Source organism: Pelophylax lessonae (genome assembly GCF_965119305.1).
Source record: "Pelophylax lessonae genome assembly, chromosome: 1".
Lineage (NCBI taxonomy): Eukaryota > Metazoa > Chordata > Amphibia > Anura > Ranidae > Pelophylax > Pelophylax lessonae.
This window is the reverse complement of record NC_138768.1, coordinates 458,239,898-458,263,222: the sequence shown is the minus strand read 5'-3', so window position 1 is coordinate 458,263,222 and position 23,325 is coordinate 458,239,898. Positions and strand designations below refer to the sequence as shown.

The following is a 23,325-nucleotide window of genomic DNA, read 5'->3' as shown; positions in this document are numbered from 1 at the left end:
AAACAGTTCCTTCTCAAGGAGAGTCTGTGGAAGATCTGTCAGATCTACCTCGCACTTTGTTTCGCAGGGAGTGCTCTTACAGACTCCAAAAGGCAAATGTGTCATGAGTTGCTCTGATGACAGTGCATATGCGTAAAATCCTTTGGTTAAAAGAGCTGGTCTGGGGGGATTACCATGTAAAAATGGCTGGCTTCCCTTTTTCAGGGAGAACACCTTTTTGGTGATGATCTGGATAAGTATATCCAAAAGATCAGGGGGGGGGGGATACTTTGCTACCTGTGAAAAGGAAGAGCAAGTGTCCTCCTTTTAAGATTCCCAGCACTTCTAATTCCAGACGGGGCGACTGCCTCAACCATCTGGGTCCAGAACCAGGCCTTCAGGGCAGGGTCAGAAAAAGCTCTGGGCCCAGAGATCAGCCAAGTCTTCCTCTAAGAAAACAACAAGAGAAGGGCACACCGACCTTGTGCATTACCACTAAAAAGTTTACTAAAATCAAAGATGGGTAGCATCCAATATAGTCACAAACATAGGATATGTACAAGCATGTAGGAAATGGGAACCACTCGCCTCCAGAATACTTTTCTACTACTGGATAGCGTCCTCAAAAACCTGGTATGGCCTACGCTTTTCGAGAGAGGACCCTCTTCCTCAGAGCCAAAATTGCCACTGACCCACCATACACTCCCAGGATGTTATATAGCCAGTATGCACCACACACACCACCCCACCCCACAAGGGGCAAAGGTCAGGGACAGGTGTAGGTGTAAAAAAAACTGGGGTGCGTGCCCCAATGTGCAGGTGCATGCGATAGACGGTGTTCATCACATAGTATGAGTACTGGATACAGACAGCCATGGATAATAAAGGTGGCAGTGGCCCAATAGCACAGCGTTATTGCTTGTGATGCAGGATAAATAAATAAATGTACAAATAGATAATAAATGATGCTAAAAAAATCATGTTGAAAAATATAATAAAATCAAAAATCAACAGTGATTAATCGATCAATGTATGATCCTGTGGATAACATAATTAATGACAATTATGCTAAAGATCAGAGAAGACCAATATTACAAGCAGGGGTTAAAAATCATACATAAACAAATATCATTAAAAATAAATAATGCCACAAACTCATGCCCTGAGAAACAAACAATGGAGGAATAGTGATGGTGTGCCTGCGCTGGATAATGCAATGTGGATGCTGCATATCCCCATCCCAATGTGTGCACAGTAGGGGTGTTGAAAATAATTAGCGCATCGATGAATCGCGATTCAGCCTTGCTCGATTCTGCATCGATGTGGAGAACAGCTGAATCGCGATTGCGCTGATGTCATCCCGGCTCCTCCCCCTTCACATTCATCTTAATGGCGGCTTAGAAGACTTTCAAACTAGGCCATCTATGTGGTGCCGCCTTCCACCAATCCCTTTCTCTCTCCCCTCATCGTCCCACACCTTCACCAGCCAACAGAAAGTTACGCTGTGTGGACACGGAGGGGGCAGAGGCGGCTCAGCCTATCCATGCCGGCACTGCTCCTAATGAGTGGTGGCGGCCGGGCCTGTGGAGCACGGAGCTCCGGTAGGAGACCGGACCCATCAGTACCTTGGTCCCTGGAGGGTTCGGGGTAGCCAGCTAGAGCTGTGTATTGGGGGAGGACAATGAGGCCGAGCTGGAGGAGAGCCAGGAGAGCGGCACAGCCAGGTGAGGGTGCCATGGGGGGGGGGGGGGACACTGAGGGGACTGGACATAGTGAGGGAGGTGCCAGACTGTACTGTCCAAGCTGACCAATACCCTCCCTCACTAACAACTTGTCACCATATTATACTGTTCCTGCTGCCACCCCTGCTCATTAACATAGGCCTCCCCTGCCCAGTGTCACCACGGACCAATTCCCATCCTTATTGATCAGCATCCTCTACACTCGGAGCATGCAGATATGACAATAAAACAAAAAATGGTGTGTAGCGCTTTGCGGTGATAAATGTACAAAAATGTCTTAAGTATTGAACAAATATAGTCCTAAAATAAACTATAAATCTGTGATGTGATTGAAAGAAATCTTCTTTGTATTTAAAGTAATTCCAATGCTGAGTGTACTGCGTTCAACTTCAAACCATTCACCAGAAATCATTTTCTGGTGAATGGTTTGAACAAAGTCCGTGGAACGCAAGTCCGCCCGCACTTTCGGATTTGCGGGTCCTGCGTGCGTTCCAGGCTTGCTATATGCGGCTTGGAATGCAGAAAACAGCACTGGACTTGCCTGGATCAACTCCTCTGTTCCTGAGCAACCACCAGCATTAAGGAGCCCCCACCCAGCAGCATTTATGGCCTCCATGTGAGAACCATTTTTCAATGGACTTCTGTGGTGCAGTGATACACTGTGCACACATTGGGATGGGAATAATGCAGCATCCACATTGCATTATACAGCGCAGGCACACCATTACTTTTCCTCCATTGTTTGTTTCTCAGGGCATGAGTTTGTGGCATTATTTTTTTTAACAATGTTTGAAAATGTATGATTTTTAACCCCTGCTTGTAATATTGGTCTTCTCTGATCTTTAGCATAATTGTCTGTCATTAAATATGTTATCCACAGGATCATACATTGATCGATTAATCACTGTTGATTTTTGATTTTATTATATTTTTCAACATGATTTTTTAGCAATACTTATTATCTATTTGTACATTTATTTCTTTCTCTTGAATCGCAAGCAATAACGCTGTGCTATTGGGCCACTTCCACCATTACTATCCATGGCTGTCTGTATCCAATACTCATACTATGTGATGAAAACCGCCTATCACATGCACCTGCACATTGGGGCACGCACCCCAGTTTGTTTACACCTACACCTGTCCCTGACTTTTGCCCCTTCCAGGGGGGGGGGGGCGGAGTGGTGTGGGCGGTGCATACTGGCTATATAACATCTTGGGAGTGTATGGTGGGTCAGTGGCAATTTTGGCTCTGAGGAAGAGGGTCCTCCCTTGAAACGCGTAGGCCATACCAGGTTTTTGTGGATGCCATCACGCTATCCAGCAGTAGAGAAGTGTTCTAGAGGTAAGCGGTTCCCATTTCCTACATGCTTGTACATATCCTATGTTTGTGAGTATATTGTACGTTACCCATCTTTGATTTTAATAAACATTTTAGTGGTAACGCACAAGGTCGTGCGCCCTTCTCTTGTTGTTTTCTTACAGTGCTTTTTGGATACCCTTGGTCCTGAGGAGGGCAGCAAGACTGCTTTGTTTGTGCCAGAAAACCACCTAGAACATTTACCTTCCCGCATACCACTTGAGCGCAGAAGAGATACTGATTTTTTTTTTTTGGAAGTCTTCCTCTAAGCCTACTCTGTGAAGGGGCACCCCCACTTACTTGGGTGGGGGGAAGGCTGCTGCAGTTCTCAAAGGTTTGGGTGGAATCGATCCAAGACAATTGGGTTATCTCCACCTTTTCGCAAGTATACCGACAGATCCCCTAAAAAGGTCTCTCTTTCGGGCATTGGACCAGCGGAGGGCTCAAAGAGTGATAATGGAGGTTCTGGAGAACGAAAGTTTCAGGGGTTTTTAATCCCCAAACTAAGCAGGGATGTGAGACCTATTCTGGATCTCAAAACCCTAAACCAGTTTCTCAACGTTCGTACTTTACATATGGAGTCAATTCGTTCAGTCATAGCCTCCCTGCAGGGAGAGGAATTTCTAGCATCCATAGACATCAAGGATGCATATCTTCACGTGGTTATATTCCAGGCTCATCAACGGTTTCTACGCTTTGCAATAGAAAACCAGTTTGTGGCCCTGCCCTTCGGGTTAGCCACAGCTCCAAGAGTGTTCACAAAGATCCTAGCTCCAGTATTGGCTGTTCTAAGGTTACAAGGGATATCTGTAATAGTAATAGATCGTCCAGATATCCTAATAGATCGATCGGCTTCGGCTCCAAGCCAAAATGTCCTCCAGACAGTAAAATTCCTAGAACATCTGGGTTGGATACTGAATTTGGCAAGGTCAGCATTACAGCATTAGTCAGCATTACAGCCAGTCCAGCGTCTGGAATATCTGGACACGGTACAAGCAAAAATATTTTTGCCAGCAAGAAAGATCACAGACCTGAAGGATCTGGTTCGGTCTGTTGTAAGGCTGAAATATCCTTCTATATGTCTTTGCATGATGTTACTAGGTAAGATGGTATCCGCATTAGAGGCAATTCCCTATGCTTAAATTCCACGCCAGACCCTTACAGAACAGCATTCTGTCTACATGGACTGGAAGGGTTCAATCTCTTGACTGGACGGTGTCTCTGGTACCTAGAGTACGTCAGTCTGAATTGGTGGTTGTTGACCAGATATCTGGAAAAGGGGTGGGGAGCGGTTCTGGAGGAAGCCACTGTCCAGGGAAAATGGTCTTGGGTAGAGAGACGTCGCCCCATCAACATTCTGGAAATCTAAACAGTCAGTCGAGCTTTGAAATACTGGAAGCCCAGACTTCGAGGTCACCTTGTCAGGGTATAATCCGGCAATGCCACGGCCCTGGCTTATATCAACCATCAAGGAGGCACAAAGAGTCAAGCAACCAGGAAAGAGGTGGAAATCATCCTATCCTGGGCAGAGAAGTTTGTGCCATGCCTGACAGCAGTTTTTATTCCAAGAATAGAGAACTGGCAGGCAGATTTTTTGAGCCGTCAACTGATAATTCCGGGGGAATGGTCCTTACATCCCAAGATTTTTCAATCAATCTGCCTACGCTGAGGGGTCCCAGACGTAGATATGTTGGCATACAGGTTCAACAACAAGTTGAGGAGATTGATGTCCAGGACCAGGGATCCATTCGCAGTCGGAGTGGATGCTTTGGTGACTCCTTGGGAGGAGTATTCCCTGATTTATACCTTTCCTCCGGTGCAGCTGATACCGCGTCTGTTGGGCAGGATCCAGCTAGAGGAGAAACCAGTAATTCTGGTAGCTCTGGCATGGCCGAGGAGGGTTTGGTATGCACAAATCCAAAGGTTGGCAGGGACGAGGCCTTGTCTCGCCATTGAGTCCGGACCTACTCTTTCAAGGTCCGATATTCCACCCTGCTGTACAGTCTAGCTTTCCTTCAAGCAGGGTTAGATATGAAATTAGCCTTGAGCATTGTTAAAGGGCAAATTTCAGCCTTATTAGTTTTCTCCTAAAAACTGATCGTTTCCCATTCATTGGAACTCTAGACTATATAATGAATATGTAATGTAAAAGTCTTTAATATATTTTCTTATCTTGACAAGACCTTTGTCCGGGGAATGTTACGGTTGCTTCCTCCTGTGAAGCCACCATTGTGTCCTGGGGACCTTGTATTTGGTGCTGGCAGTTTTACAAAAACAGCATTTTGAACCTCTGGGGCAGGTTCCCCTGGTTCTTTTGACCAGAAAACTGGTCTTTTTGATTGCGATAACTTCAGCTAGAAGGGTATCGGAACTAGCAGCTCCTTGTAAAGAGCCATTCTTGATTGGTTGCTTGAGTCTACGTCCACACCCAGGTTTTTAACCCAAGGTGGTGTCCGCCTTTCATTTGAATCAGGACATTATACTACCTTCCTGTTTTCCAGATCCTCACTCAGGTTATTGCATTCTCTTGATGTAATGCGTGTACTTAAGTTTTACTTTGAGAAATCAGCTCGGATTCATAAGACCGAGAGCTTGTTTGTGCTGCCAGAAGGGCCCAAGAAGGGAATGCCAGCATCTAAGTCTACGATTTCTCATTGGATTCGCCAGGTTATTACCCAGGCGTATGATTTAGAAGGCAAGGTTCCATCTTTTCCTGTAAAAACACATTCTACCAGAGGAGTAGGTGCCTCTTGGGCACATCGCCATCAAGCCTCTATGGCTCAGGATTGCAAGGCCGTGACCTGGTCGTCGGTGTATATGTTCACTCGTTTCTAGCGAGTGGATGTTGGGACCCAGGAGGAATCTGCATTTGGCCGCAGTGTTCTGCAGGCAGTGGTGTAATACGTTTGGTGGTCAGATGGTGGTATTTTGTAGGTGTCCCCCTCCCCTCAGATGCATTGCTTTGGGACATCCCATATGTTATGATTTATGGCTCTGTGTCCAGTGATGTTCGAGGAGAATAATGGATTTTTTAATACAGACTTACCTGTACAATCCATTTCTTGAAGTACATCACGGGACACAGGTCCCTCCCCTCTTCTATGGGGTCTTTATTGCTTGCTACAAAACTGTTGTACTTCCTGTGTGGGAGGTGTTATATAGGGGGACATCCTTTCTGATTGGTTGCCAGTGTCCTTCACCAGTAGGTGGCTATATAACCCATATGTTATGATTTATGGCTCTGTCTCCTGTGATGTACTTCAAGAAATGTATTTTACAGGTAAGTCTGTATTAAAAAATTTCTGTCCCACAAAGGCTGCACTAAAATTCTGTTCTATCCTGTTCCACCTCTCTCAAAAGGTTTTTGGGTAGAGATACACTTAAACGGAAAACATAGAATCTGATGCTAGGCCCAATTCAATAGGACCCAAGGAATGTGGTGTATAACTCTAAGGCTAAACCAATTCACCTCCAATATGCATTACTGACATTAAGTTTTGTTCTAGAAAGGAAAAATACAAGATTAGCATTTAAGATTAGCATTTAAATATATCACAGGATGCAATAATACTTACTGCCTCCCCGAATATTGATGGCCAAATTCCCATTAATCACAGTACAACCCCGAAGTTCTTGTGCTGAGGTAACAGAATCTATGACCTTCTCCTTACCATGGGCTGAACATATCTTTGGACAGGGTCCTGCACAGGGCTCACATGTTAAGCTGCCAAAACAAAAAGGATAGCCTTTTTACATAAAGCAATTAAATAATTCTTGCAAATCTATGATTATATGAAATATTTCCAAGCTTCATGCTACCAATTTTAAATGAAATACTGCCAAAAACCCACCCAGAAAAAAAACAGTAAGATAACGGTAAACACAATAACAGTGAGCTTAAAGATGCAAAAAAAAAAAAAACTATTTAAACATGTTTTTAAGCTCCCATACACCCTACCAACATGCTAAGTATTTAAAACAATTGCAGGGAACAGGTATACATCTGCGTATTAGTGTTGCTTTTTGTCAGGTCAAGAATTTTACAACGTTGTGTTCTCTAGGCTTTGCCAAAACCCGCTGCTTCTATTGAATTAAATTGCAATGCTTCATGAGTGAGTGCCAAATGCTCCAAAGCACGTTTTTTGGAGCATTTACAACATGCACTTCCCTTTGTGAAAAAACCAGAGGTGGCTTTTGAGCAGTGTAGATCTACTTCTGAAAAACCAGCCTGCCCATACATGGATCAAAATTTGGATAATCCCTACTGAAGTGGATACATTTCCATCTGCGAGAGAGGCCTAATGGAGCGGTCACCATAGCCGCTTTTGAAGCCACTGTGTGCTCCATGGACAAAGGAAAGCTGTCACACGCCTGTTCTATTCATAACTTATTTTAGGCCACACTAAAGATGCATTCACGTGTGATCATCACGCTCTGAGTTTTTTTTTAATTTTTTTTTTAGGCGTTTGTGTGGGTTTTAGTACAGCGTTTTTTTTAATTAGTCAAAAAATATAATCAATTTCATCATTTGTTGCTCTGTTTTTAGCTTTTCTTCCACATTTATTTTTATGAATGTAATTTTTTTAACTTTTTTTGTTGTTGTAAAGGGGTTAGGGGTAAAGGTTATGGTTAGGGGTTAATTTATTGATTTTATTTATCATTATGTATTTACTTGTTGTTTATTTTGTTAGGTTAGGAGTTAGGGTTAAGAGTTATGATTAGAGATAGGGGTTATTTTTTTGTATTTCATTTTTTAATATTCAATTATTATTTACCATTAATTATTGCATTTTAGCAGAAACACGCTCAGAATTGCATGACAAAACACACTAAAAACACAAAAAATGCACAAATCAAGCTTTCCATGCATTTCTATGGAACAAAAAATGCTTGAAAAACACAAATCTGCCCAATTTGAGCTACAAAAAAAGCTCCAGAACTTGTTTAGCTTCAGGCGATTATAGTGGAGATGTAACCCATCTTCCATAGAGAATAGTGGATTTTTTTCTCCTCCAGCATTTTGCATCTTTGAGCTTCAAGCTACCAAATGCTGAGGTGTGAATGGGGCCTAAGGGGCAGTTCACACTTCAGTGCAGAGCTGCATTTTTCTGCATGAGAAAAATGTTTTTTTTGACTTATCGTAAAATCCATTTTCTCTGATGTTCATCGACGAACACAGCTCCTGCTATTCATAACCATTGGGTTATACTGCCCACTACAGGAGTAGGACACTAGGCAGAAAAAAATTCCTGGCTACACCCATGGGCAGTCCCAGGGAGCATACTCCCTCTCTGCTATAGCCATTCAGTTTTGTAACAAGCAGTGTCAGGAGAATTATAACTCACAGAGGGGTGGGTGCTGTGGCCGTCAATGAACATCAGAGAAATGGATTTTACAGTAAATTAAAAATCCCATTTTCTCTTTCGTTCATTGAAACAACTGGTATTCATAACCATTGGGATGTCCCAAAACAGTGTTAAACATGAGGGGTGGGAACAACCAAAAATGCCCAACGCTAAACATTAGCCAACTAGGCAACAGGGGCTCAATCAAACAACCGGAGCCCACCTGAAAAAAACAATACACCCTCAAAAAGGATTTGGTCCTCTTATACAGCAGCCTGCAAAACCTTGCAGCCAAAGGAAGCATCCGCAGATGCCAACACATCCACGTTATAGAACCTTGTAAAAGTGTGCACCAATGACCAAGTGGCTGCCTTGCAAACCTGCGTCACTGACGCCTGACGACGGAAGGCCCAGGAGACACTAAGCGCCCTAGTAGAGTGTACCGTGACGGGGAAGGGAGGAATCTAACCCCTGATGGAATAGGCCTGAACCACCATCTGTCTGATCCATCTGGAAATGGTCGCAAAGGAAGCAGAGAACCCTTTTCGAAGTCCATCTGTGAGCACAAATAGAGTCTGACTTCCTGAAAGACTCTGTAGCTGCCAGGTACACCCTAATTGCCCAGACCACATCCAAGGCATGCCAGGCAATTTCCTTCAGATGTTTAGGCCTGGGACACAGGGAAGGCAACACAATGTCTTCAGACAACCTTTGGAAGGAATGACGGAAAGGGGCGAAGAACAACCTTATCCCTGTGAATCACCAGGTAAGGTCATCAGGTTAATGCCGTCAGTTCCGACACCCTGTGCGCAGAAGTGAAAGTCACTAAAAAGGACACCTTCTGAGACCACGTAAGCAGGGGAAACTACAGAATATTTTCAAAAGGAGGATTCTGCAGAGCTGAAAGCACCAACCTTAGATCCCAATGCGGCAACAGAGCCCGCACTGGAGGAACCAAATGTCAGACACCATGAAGAAAGGTACGCACCAGGGAGTGTGTGGCGAAAGGTCGTTGGAAGAAGACCCCCAAAGCCGCCCCCTGGCCCTTGAATGGTACTCAAGGCCAATTTCTGTTAAACCCCCCATTAAAGGAAGGTTAAGATCCGAGCCACCGAAAAGGAGCAAGGAGAAACCCCAAGAGACTCACACCACATTTTTTAGGCGCTGGACCCTGGGATGCGGACCCTTGGAATACCAAACCCCAAAGGCGCTCTGTGCAGTGTGCTCTATAGGTTCAAGGCCGTGGCCCCTCTTATATAGGGGACCCAGTCCCTGAAGGTCTCCAAGACAAAGCTCGCCGTGATAGGTGAAGATTGGATTCTTGCTTATAGCAGATTCCTGCAGCGGGACTGGTACATTTTAATATTTACGCAGCAAACAAACCTTAAGAAGGTAAAGATTGCAAATTGTAAATATTTTATGCACTGTTCCCTTTAATAAGATTACAGAGACTTGTGCCAAGTGAGTTTCTGCTTATATTTGCATCTATTGTAGCAGGATTATGCAAAATTATGTTTAAAATATGTTGTTATTACACTGTTTCTTACCCTGAGCTGATCACTTCAAAAGTATCAGCTGTGAATAACAAAATTCAGCCTAAGCTGCTCTCACCCCATTGTTTGTTGTTTTCGCCCTGGCGCATAAGCGTTCGCATGTTTGTCTCTGCCTTGATCGCATGTCTATGGCGTAGGCTTATTCGTGCACGCGGGGGAATCTTCACCTTTCAAGTTCAGACGTACACCGCGTGGTTGGCATGTTCTAACGCAATTTGGCATGCACTTGGACAACACGCACCACATGCATAAAAGGGTGCATTCTGCAAGGAACTGTCTCCAACACACTAGCCTCTGTCACAGGCTGAAAGGGACATAGAGCAGCAGCCGTCACTGTGGGTTTATGTTATTGGCACAGTCAGGTCCTGTATCTGGGGATAATCAGTGTTGTGTGCATTAGACTGTATAAGCTTGGCACAAGCCTTCAGTACACTTCGAAATTAGTACCTCAAGTTTGTCTTGCTATAAAGAAATGTCTGCCCGAAAAAGGGCTGGAGGGAGCATAGGTGGAAAAGGCATTATGATGCCACCGTGAGGCCTTGAAGGTCCTAGTGCTTCCACTGTTGCTACTCCTCCTAAGAAGCCAGAGGCGTCTAGCAAATCTGAGCCATTACGGTAGTCAGGAAAAGTAGCTACTCAGTGTACTTCTGCCACAGCCTATGTCACGAAGGACGATTTGGCGTCGGCATTAGCCAACCTGCAGGGTAGGATTGCTGACATGATTGCAGCACCACATGGAGGAAAGAAACAGGATATATCCCCCTCTCCTGAGCCACCCCCTGAATCCGTTTAGGATTGGGCAGAGGATGTGGAAGATGTAGCTGATGGTGACCCTATGGAAGGTCAAGATGAAGTTTCCATTTCCAGGGAGTAATCAGGAGTCTCTATTAGCCTCTAAATCCCAGAGATGGTTTATTCAGTCTCTTACTGAGATGGTCCGGTCTGAATATACATTTCCTCCCCTAGAGACAAATGAAGCCTCTTTTTCCTCTCTAGGCTCATTGCACCCTCCTTAGAGTCCTCTGACATTTCCCATACATCCGCTTTTGGAGCAAGACGTGTATAATGATTAGGATCACCCTGATAGGATTTTTGTTCCTCCTAAAAGGTATTCATTGTTATATCCTTTGGAGGAAAAGTTAACTAAGAAATGGAAAGTTCCCTCTCTGGATGCGGCCATTTCTTCGGTTAACAAGAGTTTACCCTGCCCTGTGGATAATGCCCAGGTGTTTAAAGATCCAGTTGATAAAAAGTTGGGAGTCTTTATTGAAGACCTCCTTTGCAGTTGAAGGTTCTGCAATATAATCACTAGTAGCAGCCATAGGAGTGTGTTAGTCTTTGAAAGACTGCATAAAGCGAGTGTCCAAGACCGTTCCTTCTCAAGGAGTCTATGGAAGATCTGTCAGATCTGCCTCGCACTTTGTTTCGCAGTAATGCTTTTACGGACCCCATAAGGCAAACGTCACAATTTGCTCTGATGACAGTGCATATGTGCAGAAACCTTTGGTTGAAGAGCTGGTCTGCGGAATTACCTTGTAAAAGATCATTGGCTAGCTTCCCCTTTCAGGGTGAATGCCTTTTTGGTGATAGTCTGGATAAGTATATCCAAAAGATCTCGATTGGGGGTTGGGAGTACATTGCTACCTGTAAAGAGGAAGAGCAGGAGTCCTTCCTTTAAAATCCACAGCACTCATAATACCTGTGCTTCTAATTCCAGGTAGTCTGCATCCAGATCCAAGCCTTCAGGGCAGGGTCAGAAAAAGCCCTGGGCCCAGAGGTCAGCCAAGTCTTCCTCCAAGCTCTCTGTGAGGGGGCGCCCCCACTCACCCGGGTGGGGGGAAAGGCTTCGGCAGTTCTCAGGGGTATGGCTGGGGTCCATTCAAGACAACTGGTTTGTTCCTTTACCATTTCACAGGGATATAAGCTGGATTTCCGGGTGTTCCCGCATCCTCGGTTCGTAAGGTCAAGTATACCATCAGATCCCCTAAAAAGAAAGACTCTCTTTCAGGCATTGGACCAGCTGAGAGCTCAAAGAGTGACAACCGAGGTTCCAGAGAACGAAAGGTACAAGGGTTTTTACTCAAACCAGTTCATACTCCTCAAACCAAGCACTGATGTAAGACCTATTCTGGATCTCAAAGCTTTAAACCAGTTTCTGAAAGTTTGTTCTTTCCGCATAGAGTCAAGTCGTTCAGTCATAGCCACACTACAGGGAAAGGAATTTGTAGCATCCATAGACATCAAGGATGCATATCTTCATCTGCCTATATTTCAGGCCCATTAAAGGTTTGTTAGTTTTGAGATAGGAAACCATAATTTTTCAGTTTGTGGCCCTGCCCTTCAGGTTTGCCATAGCGCCAAGAGTGTTTACAAAGATCCTAGCTCCTATATTGGCTGTTCTTAGATTACGAGGGATATCTGTAATAGGATATCTGAATGATTTATTACTAATAGATCGATCGGCGTTGGCTCTGTGCCGAAATGTCCTTCAGACAGTGCAATTTCTAGAACGTCTGGGTTGGATACTAAACTTAGCAAAGTCAGCATTACAGCCGGTCCAGTGTCTGGAATACCTGGGTCTTCTTGTGGACAAGGTGCAGGCAAAGATATTCTTGCCAGCAAGGAGGGTCTCGGACCTGTAGGATCAGATTCGGTCCATAGTAAGGCTGAGATATCCTTCTATAAGTCTTTGCATGATGTTACTGGGGAAGATGGTGTCCGCATTCAAGGCTATTCCCTATGCTCAATTCCACGGCAGACCCCTGCAAATCAACATTCTGTCCGCATGGAGCGGTAAAGTTCAGTCCCTGGACTGACCCATGTCTCTGGTACCAAGGATATGGCGGAGTCTGAATTGGTGGTTGTTGACCAGAAATCTGGTCAAAGGGAAATCCTTTCTTCCAGTGACCTGGAAGGTAGTGACCACAGATGCCAGTCTCTTCGGCTGGGGAGCGGTTCTGGAGGAAGCTACTGTCCAGGGGAAATGGTCTTGGGTAGAGAGTTATCTCCCCAGCAACATTTTGGAAATTCGTGCACTCAGTCAGGCTCTGAGATTCTGGACGCCCAGACTTTGGGGTCACCCTGTCAGGGTGCAATCCGACAATGCCACAGCTGTGGCATATGTTAACCATCAAGGAGGCACAAGGAGTCGCTCAGCCCAGAAAGAGGTGGATATCATCCTTTCCTGGGCAGAGAGGTTTGTGCCATGCCTGACAGCAGTGTTTATTCCAGGAAAAGAGAACTGGCAGGCTAATTTTTTGATCTGTCAACAGATGTTTTCAGGTGAATGGTCCTTACATCCCAAGATTTTTCAATCGATCTGCCTACGATGGGGGTCCCAGAAGTAGATATGTTGGCATCCAGGTTCAACAACAAGTTAGATAGATTTGTGTCCAGGACCAGGGATCAACTCGCAGTCGGGGTGGATGCTTTGGTGGCTCCTTGGGAGGAGTTTTCCTCGATTAATGCCTTTACTCCGGTGCAGCTGATACCACATCTGTTGCGCAGGATCCAGCTAGAGGGGAAACCAGTAATTCTGGAAGTTCCGGCATGGCCAAGGAGGTATGCACAAATCCAGAAGTTGGCAGTGATGAGGCCTTGGGTTCTTCCACTGCGTCCGATATTCCACCCTGCTATACAGTCTCTAAATCTGATGGCTTGGCTATTGAAGCCTTAATCTTGAAGAAGCAGGGTGTATCTGGCCCAGCAGTTCATACGCTAATAAATGCTAGGAAACCAGTCTCTAGAAATATTTTTTACAGGGTCTGGAAATCCTACATTGCCTGGTGGGAAGCCAGAAAATGGCATCCCCACTCAAAAATTATAAGGAGAATTCTAGCTTTCCTGCAAGCGGGAGTGCATATGAAATTAGTTTTGAGCACGATTAAAGGGCAGATTTCAGCTGTATCGTTTTTTCAGGAACCGACCGCTTTCCATTCGTTGGTCTAAATCTACGTCTGGGGAACATTGCGTTTGCTTCCACCTAAGAAGTCACCACTGTGTCCTTGGAACTTGCATTTGGTGCTGGCAGGTTTACAAAAACCGCCTTTTGAACAACTGGGGGAGGCTCCCCTGGTTCTTTTGACCAGAAAACTGGTCCTTTTGATTGTGATAACTTCAGCAAGAAGGGTATCAGAACTAGCAGCTCTTTCCTGTAAAGAGCCATTCTTGATATTTTATCAAGATAGGGAGATTTTATGCCCACATCCAGATTTTTTGCCCAAGGTAGTGTCCGTCTTTCATTTGAATCAGGACATTATACTATTTTCTTTTTTTCCAGATCCTCACTCAGAGGAGGAAAAGTTATTACATTCTCTTGATGTAGTGCGTACACTTAAGTTTTACTTAAGGGAGACCGCTCAGATTCGTAAGACCGAGAGCTTGTTTGTGCAGCTATAAGGGCCCAGGAAGGGGTTGGCAGCGTCTAAATCTACGATTTCTTGTTGGATTCACCAGGTTTTTACCCAGGCGTGTGGTATAGTAGGAAAGGTTCCACCTTTTCCTGTAAAGGCACATTCTACCAGAGGAGTAGATGCCTCTTGGGCACTTCGCCATCAAGCCTCTATGGCTCAGATTTGCAAGGCCACGACCTGGTCACCCGACCTGGTCATCGGTACATACGTTCACTCGTTTCTACAGAATAGGTGTTGGGACCGAGGAGGAGTCTGTTTTTGGCCGCAGTGTTTTGCAGGGGGCAGTGTAATCCTTATTTTGGGGTCAGATGGCAGTATTTTGTTGGTGCCCCCCCTCCCCTCAGATGCATAGATTTGGGAAATCCCATACGTTATAAATTAATGGCTCTGTGTCCCGTGATGAACGAAAAGAAAAATAGATTTTTAATTCATACTTGCCTGTAAAATTCATTTCTTGAAGTATATCACAGGATGCAGAGGTACCTCCCCTCTTCTATGGGGTCTTTATTGGTTGCTACAAAACTGAGGTACTTCCTGTGTGGGAGGGGTTAAATAGGGGGTCATCAATTCTTATTGGTTGCCAGTGTCCTTCACCTATAGGTGGCTATATAACCCATATGTTAGGATTTATGTCTCTGTGTCCCGTAATGTACTTCAAGAAATTGATTTTACAAGCAAGTATGAATTAAAAATCAATTTTTATTTCCTAGCTTTTAACAGGGTAGGAATCACAGACTCAGATAAACCCCTATCCTTCAGCACCTGGCGTTCAACAGCCAAGCCGTCAAAGTCAGTGACTGTCAAGCAGGATGGAAGGTCGGTTCTTGGGAAAGAAGAACCATCCTGAGGGCAAGCCTCCAAGGATCGGCGCTGACCAGCCGCACCAGATCGGTGTACCAAGCCCGGCGAGGCCAGTCCGGAGCCACTAAGATGACTGGAATCCCCTCTGCCTCGATCCTGCGTAGAAGTCTGGGCAGAAGCTTGAGAGGAGGGAAGGCGTAAAACAGCCGATACTGACCCCACAGGGCCACCAGCACATCTGTGGTGTCCGCCAGAGGATCCCTTGACCCGAGCCCCAAACATTTGCACCTTTCTGTTGAGCCAAGACGCCAACAGATCCACCTCAGGAGTGCCCCGCCAGAGACACAGCTGATGAAACACCTCCGGATAAAGGGACCACTCCCAGTGGTCCAAAACCTGCCGACTGAGATAATCCGCCTGACAATTTCCCACCCCAGGAATGTGTACGGCGGGGAGGACTGGAACGAACCGTTCTGCCAACCATAGAATGTCTGCTACTTTCAGGGCCACCAGGACACTTCTTGTGCCCCCTTGATGATTGACATAAGCCACAGTCGTGGCATTGTCCGATTGATTGCGCACTAGACAACCCTGAAGACGATCTGTTCAATTATCCAGACACAGTCTGATCACTTGGAGTTCCAAGACATTGATCGGTAGTCTGGACTCTTTCAGGGTCCAGATCCCCTGAGCAGATTGCTTGCCAAGGATGCCTCCCTAGCCAGACATTCTGGCATCTATGGTGACCACTGTCCAATACAAGGGGAGGAAGGATTTTCCCAGCCGAAGCGCCGGAGAATGAAGCCATCATATCAAGGACTCCCTCGTGCCCCGGCTCAGCTGGATCTGATATTCCAGAGGCTGGGGAGTCTTGTCCTATTTGGTCAGAATCTCCCTTTGCAGGGACCTTGTATGGAACTGTGCAAATTGAACAGCCTTAAAGGTAGACACCATCAGGCCAAGCACCCACATACAAGTCTGGAGGGACGACCATCTGTTGGACAGCCTGCAATTTCTGGAGTTTGTCCAGGTGAAGGAGCACTCTAGCTAAGACAGACCCAGATAGTCCAGCTTCATTGACGGAACCAGAGCAGACTTCTGAAAGTTCAGAATCCAGCCGAACTCCCGCAGTCTGGATTGTAATCTCCAGGTTGTCCACCAGAGCAGAGGGAGACTCCGCTCACAGAAGGAGGTAATTCAAGTAGCCCAGTACCACGACCCCCCATTGGCGTTGCAAGGCAAGCATCAGGGCTAACACTTTTGTGAAGACTAGAGGAGCAGAGGGTAACACCAAAAACTGATAATGCTTCTCTACCACAGCAAAGCGGAGAAAATGCTAGGGACTGGCACATTTTGGAATGTGAAGGTAGCCATCCTTGATAATCGATAGAGGCAAGGAAAACCCCTTGACTCAGGGTTGCCACCATCGTTCGAATGGACTCCATTCTGAACTTCTGTACCCGCACAAAGCAGTTTAGCGCCTTGAGGTTCAGGATTGGACACACTTTGCCTTTATTTCTGGGGACTGTGAACAGTTTTAAGTAAAAACCCTGAAAACATTCCGAAGTCAGAACTAGGACAAATCACCCTTTGAAGGAACAGGTCTTGTACCGCCCCAAACAGGCCCTGTAGGCGGTCTGGGAACAGGCGCAAATTGGAAGGAAAAAACCTTGCCGGGGGACAAGAGCGAAACTTGATCTTGTAGTCGGGCTGAATGTCTTTGTGAGCCCACTTGTCTTGCATTAGGGAAGTCCACGGGTCCGGAAAACAGTGAAGACATCCCCCCACCCCCAATACGGGTGAGGGTGCACCTTCATGCTTAACGAGCCTTGTCCACAGGTCCACTGGAGAAGCCTGATCTTGGCTTACCAGACCAGGTTCCTTTGGATCCTCCTGAAAGAGGCCCTGAAAAGCTTCAAGCCTTTGTCAGTCGACTGAGGGACGAAAAAACTTCTTATGAGCTGAGAAGGAAGGTCCACGTCTATGACGAGGTTCCTTGCCCTTAGTAACCTGCGGAAGAAAACTACTCTTTCCCCGGTAAGACCTTTAATGATGTCATCCAGGGTAGCTCTAAACAGGCGATCTCCTTGGAAAGGAAGATCAGTCAAGGCCTTTTTTGAAGTCTGATCTGCAGACCAGCAGTTGAGCCAAAAGACGCCAAAGAACCACTGCCAAAACAGAGAGGCGAGTCATCACGGTAGCCGCATCCAAAGAGGCATCAGAGATAAACTGCAGCCCCTGGACCAGCTGGTCCACCAGCTCGAGAAAAGGCATAGGGAGCTGTTCCCCCTCCAGGTCACAGCATATGAGCTTAGCCCACTTGGTCAGAGTTTGCGACACTAGGGCAATGGTGAATACTGGCCTCATTGCCGAACCAGCCAGACTGTACATTTGGCGGGCCACAGCCTTCGCCTTCTGGTCAACCGGATCCTTAAAGGCCAGGGATTCTTCAACCAGAATCATGGTTGCCTTGTTTAATCTGGAAACCGGAGGGTCCACCTCCGGTGGCACAGTCCACTTCTTAAGAAGGGACTCCTTATAGGGGTAACGCCTAGTAAAGCGCTTAGGTATCCCACGGGGGATGCTTTGGTCATCCCCAATCTTTTGCGACAATTCTCTCAAGATAGGCAGGGAAAGGAAACACCTTTGCCATTCTGGATGGCTTGCGATTGCCAAAGGGCACCTGCGCCTCCGATGCAGCTTCAGCTGCGTCCTCCATCTTCAGGGTCTCATGCACCAATACAATCAGTGCATCCACCAGCGCCTTTTCGTGCGCAGTCGCAGATGAATCATCCTCACTATCAGAGGATTCCAGGCGCATGGTTGCAGACCCAGCAGGGTGACCCACGTCCGCCGCGGCCAAATCAGATTCAGGATCTGATGAGACAGGCGGGGCGATTTTTGCTAGGATGGATGGTTTGGGACCAGGAGGACCCCGCGGCCTCAGAAAAAAAACAATGGCCTGGTTATTAAGGGGGAAAATCTTCCGGTCTAGAAGTGGTTAAGGTTCAGTCTCCTTATACTGTAGATCTGTACTTCCTCCCATTTACTCATAAACAAATTTGCTACATCTGGGGCATATCTTGCTCCCATAGCTACGTCTTTTGTTTGTAAATAGTCCCCTTTGTGCCAAAATTAATTGCTATTGCCATTTCCAGACCTTCTTTTATATAATCGATTTGTTCCTGTTTCATATTAGCATACTTATGCAGTGCCCATTCCGCACTTTTCAGGCAGTCCTTCTGTACAATATTAGTTTACGGCAAATTTACATCAATGGTGAATAGAATATCTCCATCCTTCATACTTCTATTGTTTAATTCTGACATAAGTTGTTTGCTGTCTTTCAGGTACGATGTTCTTTCCAGTACCAGTGGTTGTAAACACTGGTCAAGATATTTCCCCAGTCTGGCAAATAGGGAGTCAATTCTCCTAATAATAGGTCTTCCTGGGGGATTTTCTTGATTTTTATGTACCTTTAGGACATAGTATATGACTAGTGTCTTGGCCAATTCAGGCATCAGATATTTTGCCTCTTTTTTAGTCAAGATTCCTATTTCTTTCCCTTTAGTAATGTAGGTTTTCAATTTATTTTCATATTTTTTCTGTGGGTTACTTTTTCATTTTTTGTAAGTGTCTTGCTTACTGAATAGGTTCATCATTTCCTCCACATAATCTTTCTTGTTTAGGAGAACCAGTCCTCCTCCTTTATCCGCTGGGTGGATAACCACCTATATCCTGGGGGACCCCACAAAAAAAGTGTAAAAACACTGCTAAGGGACAACCCCCACCACACTGGCAGCACCACCTGGTCGCTAGGCACAAAGCACCAGCGATCCTCAGCAGAGAGGGAGAGGACCCCACCAGACTCACCACCCGCAGAAACAAGCACCTGCAGCCACCAGGATAATCTGCACTACACGTGCGGCGATCATTAAGTAAAATGATTCAGGAGTCAGCACCAGGACATGAGGAGGGGCTTCAACTGCCGAAATCGCCGCCCACAGGGCTCCACTGTCATGGATTTTCAATGGAAACCACAGCAAAATGGCTGTCAGGCTACACAAACATGGCCACCGTGTATAGAACACACAGGTTACAACAAAATGGCGGCACCACGAGGCATACAAGGACCCAGGATTGGGAGACCAGGTCTCAAGGACAGACCCAGGCAGGACAAGGGGCCCTGGCAGGAGCCCCCCACCCCCCCCCCGTACAGTCGATCGTCCGGTTGGGCACCACCCCCGGAAGGGGGAGCAGGATGAGGTACTCGGGGTGCCTGCGGGAAGGAGGGGAACCCGGGGGTCAGATCGTCCCAAGGAGGGGCCCATGTCCACCCCAAAACCTTCCAGGGGGAGAGGGGGGACAGCTACTCACCAGACCAGGAACCAGGCAGGCACCGCTCCAGACAGAACCCCTCTCCATTGAAATGGGGGGGCTGTCTGTCAGGAGAAACGATGCGACTCGGGCAAAGACCCGGACGTATGCAACCTCGCAAGGCGTTTAACTCGCAGGCCAGCCCCCGTCCAGTGGGGCTATGTCGCGGCCGACCTAGTGTGGAGCTGAGGTCTGCGTGCGCTCGCTGGCCAGACTGGGGTTACCACTGGATCTAGATTATTCAGCCCGTCGCCCAGTTGATTGTAGATCTCACAGGAAAAATCCAGGAGGAAAACATTTTCTATCTAAAACATTTTGCCAGGACCGAAGATCCCAGCAAGGGACTAGGTCCTTACTTCTGACTAGGCAGACAAAAACTGAGTGACTATAGCATAGAGAGGGAGTATACCCCCTGGGACTGCCCACTGGTGTAGCCAGAATTTTTTCCTGCCTAATGTCCTACTCTGGTAGGGGGCAGTATAACCCAATGGTTATAAATACCAGGAGCTGTATCCATCAATGAACGAAAGAGAAAGTCTAGTTTCTTTGCAAGGGCACACAGAAAACAATGGTTTTCCCTGCGTACCTCGCTTGCACTCCTTTGCAGCTGCCAGCTGCCAGGCAGAGTGATGCGGGGAAAAATGCAACATGTCTGCATTTTTCTGCACTGCTCCGCAGGTCTTTTTTTCACCCTGTTGCATTTCATTCAAGTTAAAGTTTAAAAAAAGGGGTGGGGGGGGGGGACACAGTATCTTGCATTGTAAAAACTCAAGGCAGTGCCCCCATGCTGGCAGCTGCGATTATTACTCGCAGAAAAAAAAATGGATTTTTGCCTTACCGTAAAATCCTTTTAAAAATCATTGAACATCAGAGAAAAGGATTTTACAGTAAGACAAAAATCCAGTTTTCTCTTTGTTTATTTACGGACACAGCTTCATATCTTCATTAGACGGATGGAACGCCCCAAAGCAGTATCAGTATGAGGGGTGTGAAAAACACAGCTACAGATATATTCCCAAAAGAATGGGTTAAAGAATGGGCTAAACTTAGCCAACCAGGAGCTCAACCATGAACAACTGGAGCTCACTTACCAGAAACAAACACCCACAGGACTCTGCCACAGAAGCCTGCAAAACTTTGCGGCCAAAGGCAGCATCAGCAGTTGCAAAAACTTCCACCTTGTAGAACTTGGTGAACGTGTGTACAGACGCCCAGGTGGCCACTTTGCAAACATGGACCACTGACGCCTGATGACGGAAGGCCCAGGGAAAGGAGGGACCTGACCCTTAATTAAATAGACCTGCACCACCGTTTGCCTGATCCATCTGGAAATGGTTGCGGCAGATGCAGCCTGTCCCTTACGAGGGCCATCCGTGAGGATAAACAAGGAATCTGATTTCCGAATAGACTCAGTTGCAATCAAGTAAACCCTGATGGCTCGAACCACATCCAAGGAATGCAACCTCTTTTGGATGCTTTGGCTTAGGACATAACGAAGGCAACACAATGTCTTCATTTAAGTGGAACCCCGAAACCACCTTAGGAAGGAACGACTGACAGGGACGTAGCACTGCTTTGTCCCTGTAAACTACCAGGTAAGGCGACCGACAGGACAATGCAGCCAGTTCAGAGACCCTGCGTGCAGTAGTAATAGCTACCAAGAAAGCCACTTTCTGGGACAAGGTAAGCAAAGGAATTTCACGAATATACTCAAAGGGCGGTCTTTCAAAGACCGACAGTACCAGGTTAAGGTCTCATGGAGGCATCAGGGACCGCAGCGGCAGGGTCAGATGGCGAACCCCCTGCACGAAGGTGTGAACCAAGGAATATGTATCAACGGTCTTTTGAAGAAGATTGCCAGAGCTGAAATCTGGCCCTTAATGGTACCCAGAGCCAAATGCTGATCTACGCCTCTTTGGAGAAACTCCAGTAGACGCGATACCAAAAATTATCTCTGAACCAGACATAATCTCGGAGGTAGGAGTCCAGGACAATCTGGGCTCTAGCGATCACAGGATGATCACATTTAGTATAAATAACAATATAAAAAGGCAAGTGGGGAACATAAGAACCTTAAACTTCAGAAGGGCAGACTTTCCAAAATTGTACTCAATGATGGAAAGGGTAAACTGGGACCAAACCCTGGGATCCCTGACCACTGAGGAAAAATGGGAATGCTTTAGGAACATATTAAGCAAAGGCATCTTGCAGTGCATTCCTATGGGGAATAAATTTAGAAGAGACAAAGCCAAACGTGGCTGGCTAAACCGTAGCGTTAAAAAACTTATTAGGGGAAAAAAATTGGCCTTCAAGAAATATAAATCAGAGGGCACAGTATCGGCCTTCCAGCAATACAAGGAGGAAAATAAGAAGTGTAAACACGAAATCAAGATGGCTAAAATCAACTTTGAGAGACAAATAGCGGAGGATAGTAAAAAAAACCCAAAGAAATTCTTTAAATATATCAACAGCAAAAAAACTAGGGCAGAGCATATTGCACACATAATTAACGATGATGGGAGGATGGTTACAGAGGACACTGAAAAAGCAACCGTGCTGAATGCTTTTTTCTCGTCAGTCTTTACGCAGGAAAAGGAGGGGTACACTGACCATGACTGTATGGTTAGTAGTAATACACAGGACTTGCCACTATGGCTAACAGAGGGGGAAATCAGGGAAAGACTGGATAAACTTAACACAAACAAATCACCAGGCCCGGATGGCGTACATCCGAGAGTGCTCAAGGAACTCAGTATGGTTATATCTAGACCACTGTTCCTAATCTTTGCTGACAGTATTAGGACAGGAGATGTACCAGGTGATTGGAGGAAGGCTAACGTGATTCCGATATTCAAAAAGGGCCAGAGACATATCCCGGGAAATTATAGGCCTGTCAGTTTGACATCAATAGTATGTAAACTTCTGGAGGGGATGATAAGGGACTATATCGTAGAGTATGCTAAAGACAACAACATCATCAGTAGTAACCAACACGGGTTTACAAATGGGCGTTCTTGTCAAACCAATCTCTTAGCATTCTACGAGGAAGTGAGCTGTGAGCTAGATAGGGGGAGACCAGTGGATGTGGTGTACTTGGATTTCGCTAAGGCGTTTGATACAGTTTCCCACAAGCGCTTAATTTATAAAATAAGGTCTGCAGGTATCGACAGCAGGGTTTGCTCTTGGATACGGAACTGGCTAAAAGGCCGTGTCCAAAGGGTGGTAATAAACAGCGCATACTCAGACTGGGCTGAGGTAGTAAGCGGGGTGCCCCAGGGCTCAGTCCTGGGACCAACCTTGTTCAATTTATTCATAAACAGCATTGAGGACGGGATCAGTAGTTCGTTATCAATTTTTGCAGATGACACAAAATTGGCCAGGGCAATAACTGCACAGCATGAAGCAGATATCCTACAGAATGACCTGGACAAAATTACGGAGTGGGCAACGACATGGCAAATGAGGTTTAATGTGGAGAAGTGTAAGGTTTTGCACTTGGGGACCAAAAACATAAAAACACAATACATGTTAGGAGGGGAACCCTTGGGGGACTCAAAAAGGGAGAAAGATCTGGGAGTCTTGGTTGATGATAGATTAGGCAACAGCATGCAATGCCAAGCGGCAGCTTCCAAAGCCAACAGAATATTAGCATGCATAAAGAAAGGGATGTATTCCAGAGATAAGACTATAATCCTTCCACTTTATAAAACTCTGGTCCGACCGCATCTGGAGTATTCTGTCCAGTTCTGGTCGCCA

General features: G+C 46.1%; 1 protein-coding gene across 1 annotated transcript in view; it reads right to left on the bottom strand.

The window, feature by feature from the left end:
• Positions 1-23,325, bottom strand: part of INSR (insulin receptor) — a 318,524-nt gene that overhangs the window by 97,902 nt on the left and 197,297 nt on the right. Inside the window, exon 4 of the mRNA XM_082270578.1 lies at positions 6,657-6,805. Within this exon, the coding sequence (XP_082126704.1) occupies positions 6,657-6,805 (149 nt within the window). The remainder of the gene's footprint in view (positions 1-6,656; positions 6,806-23,325) is intronic.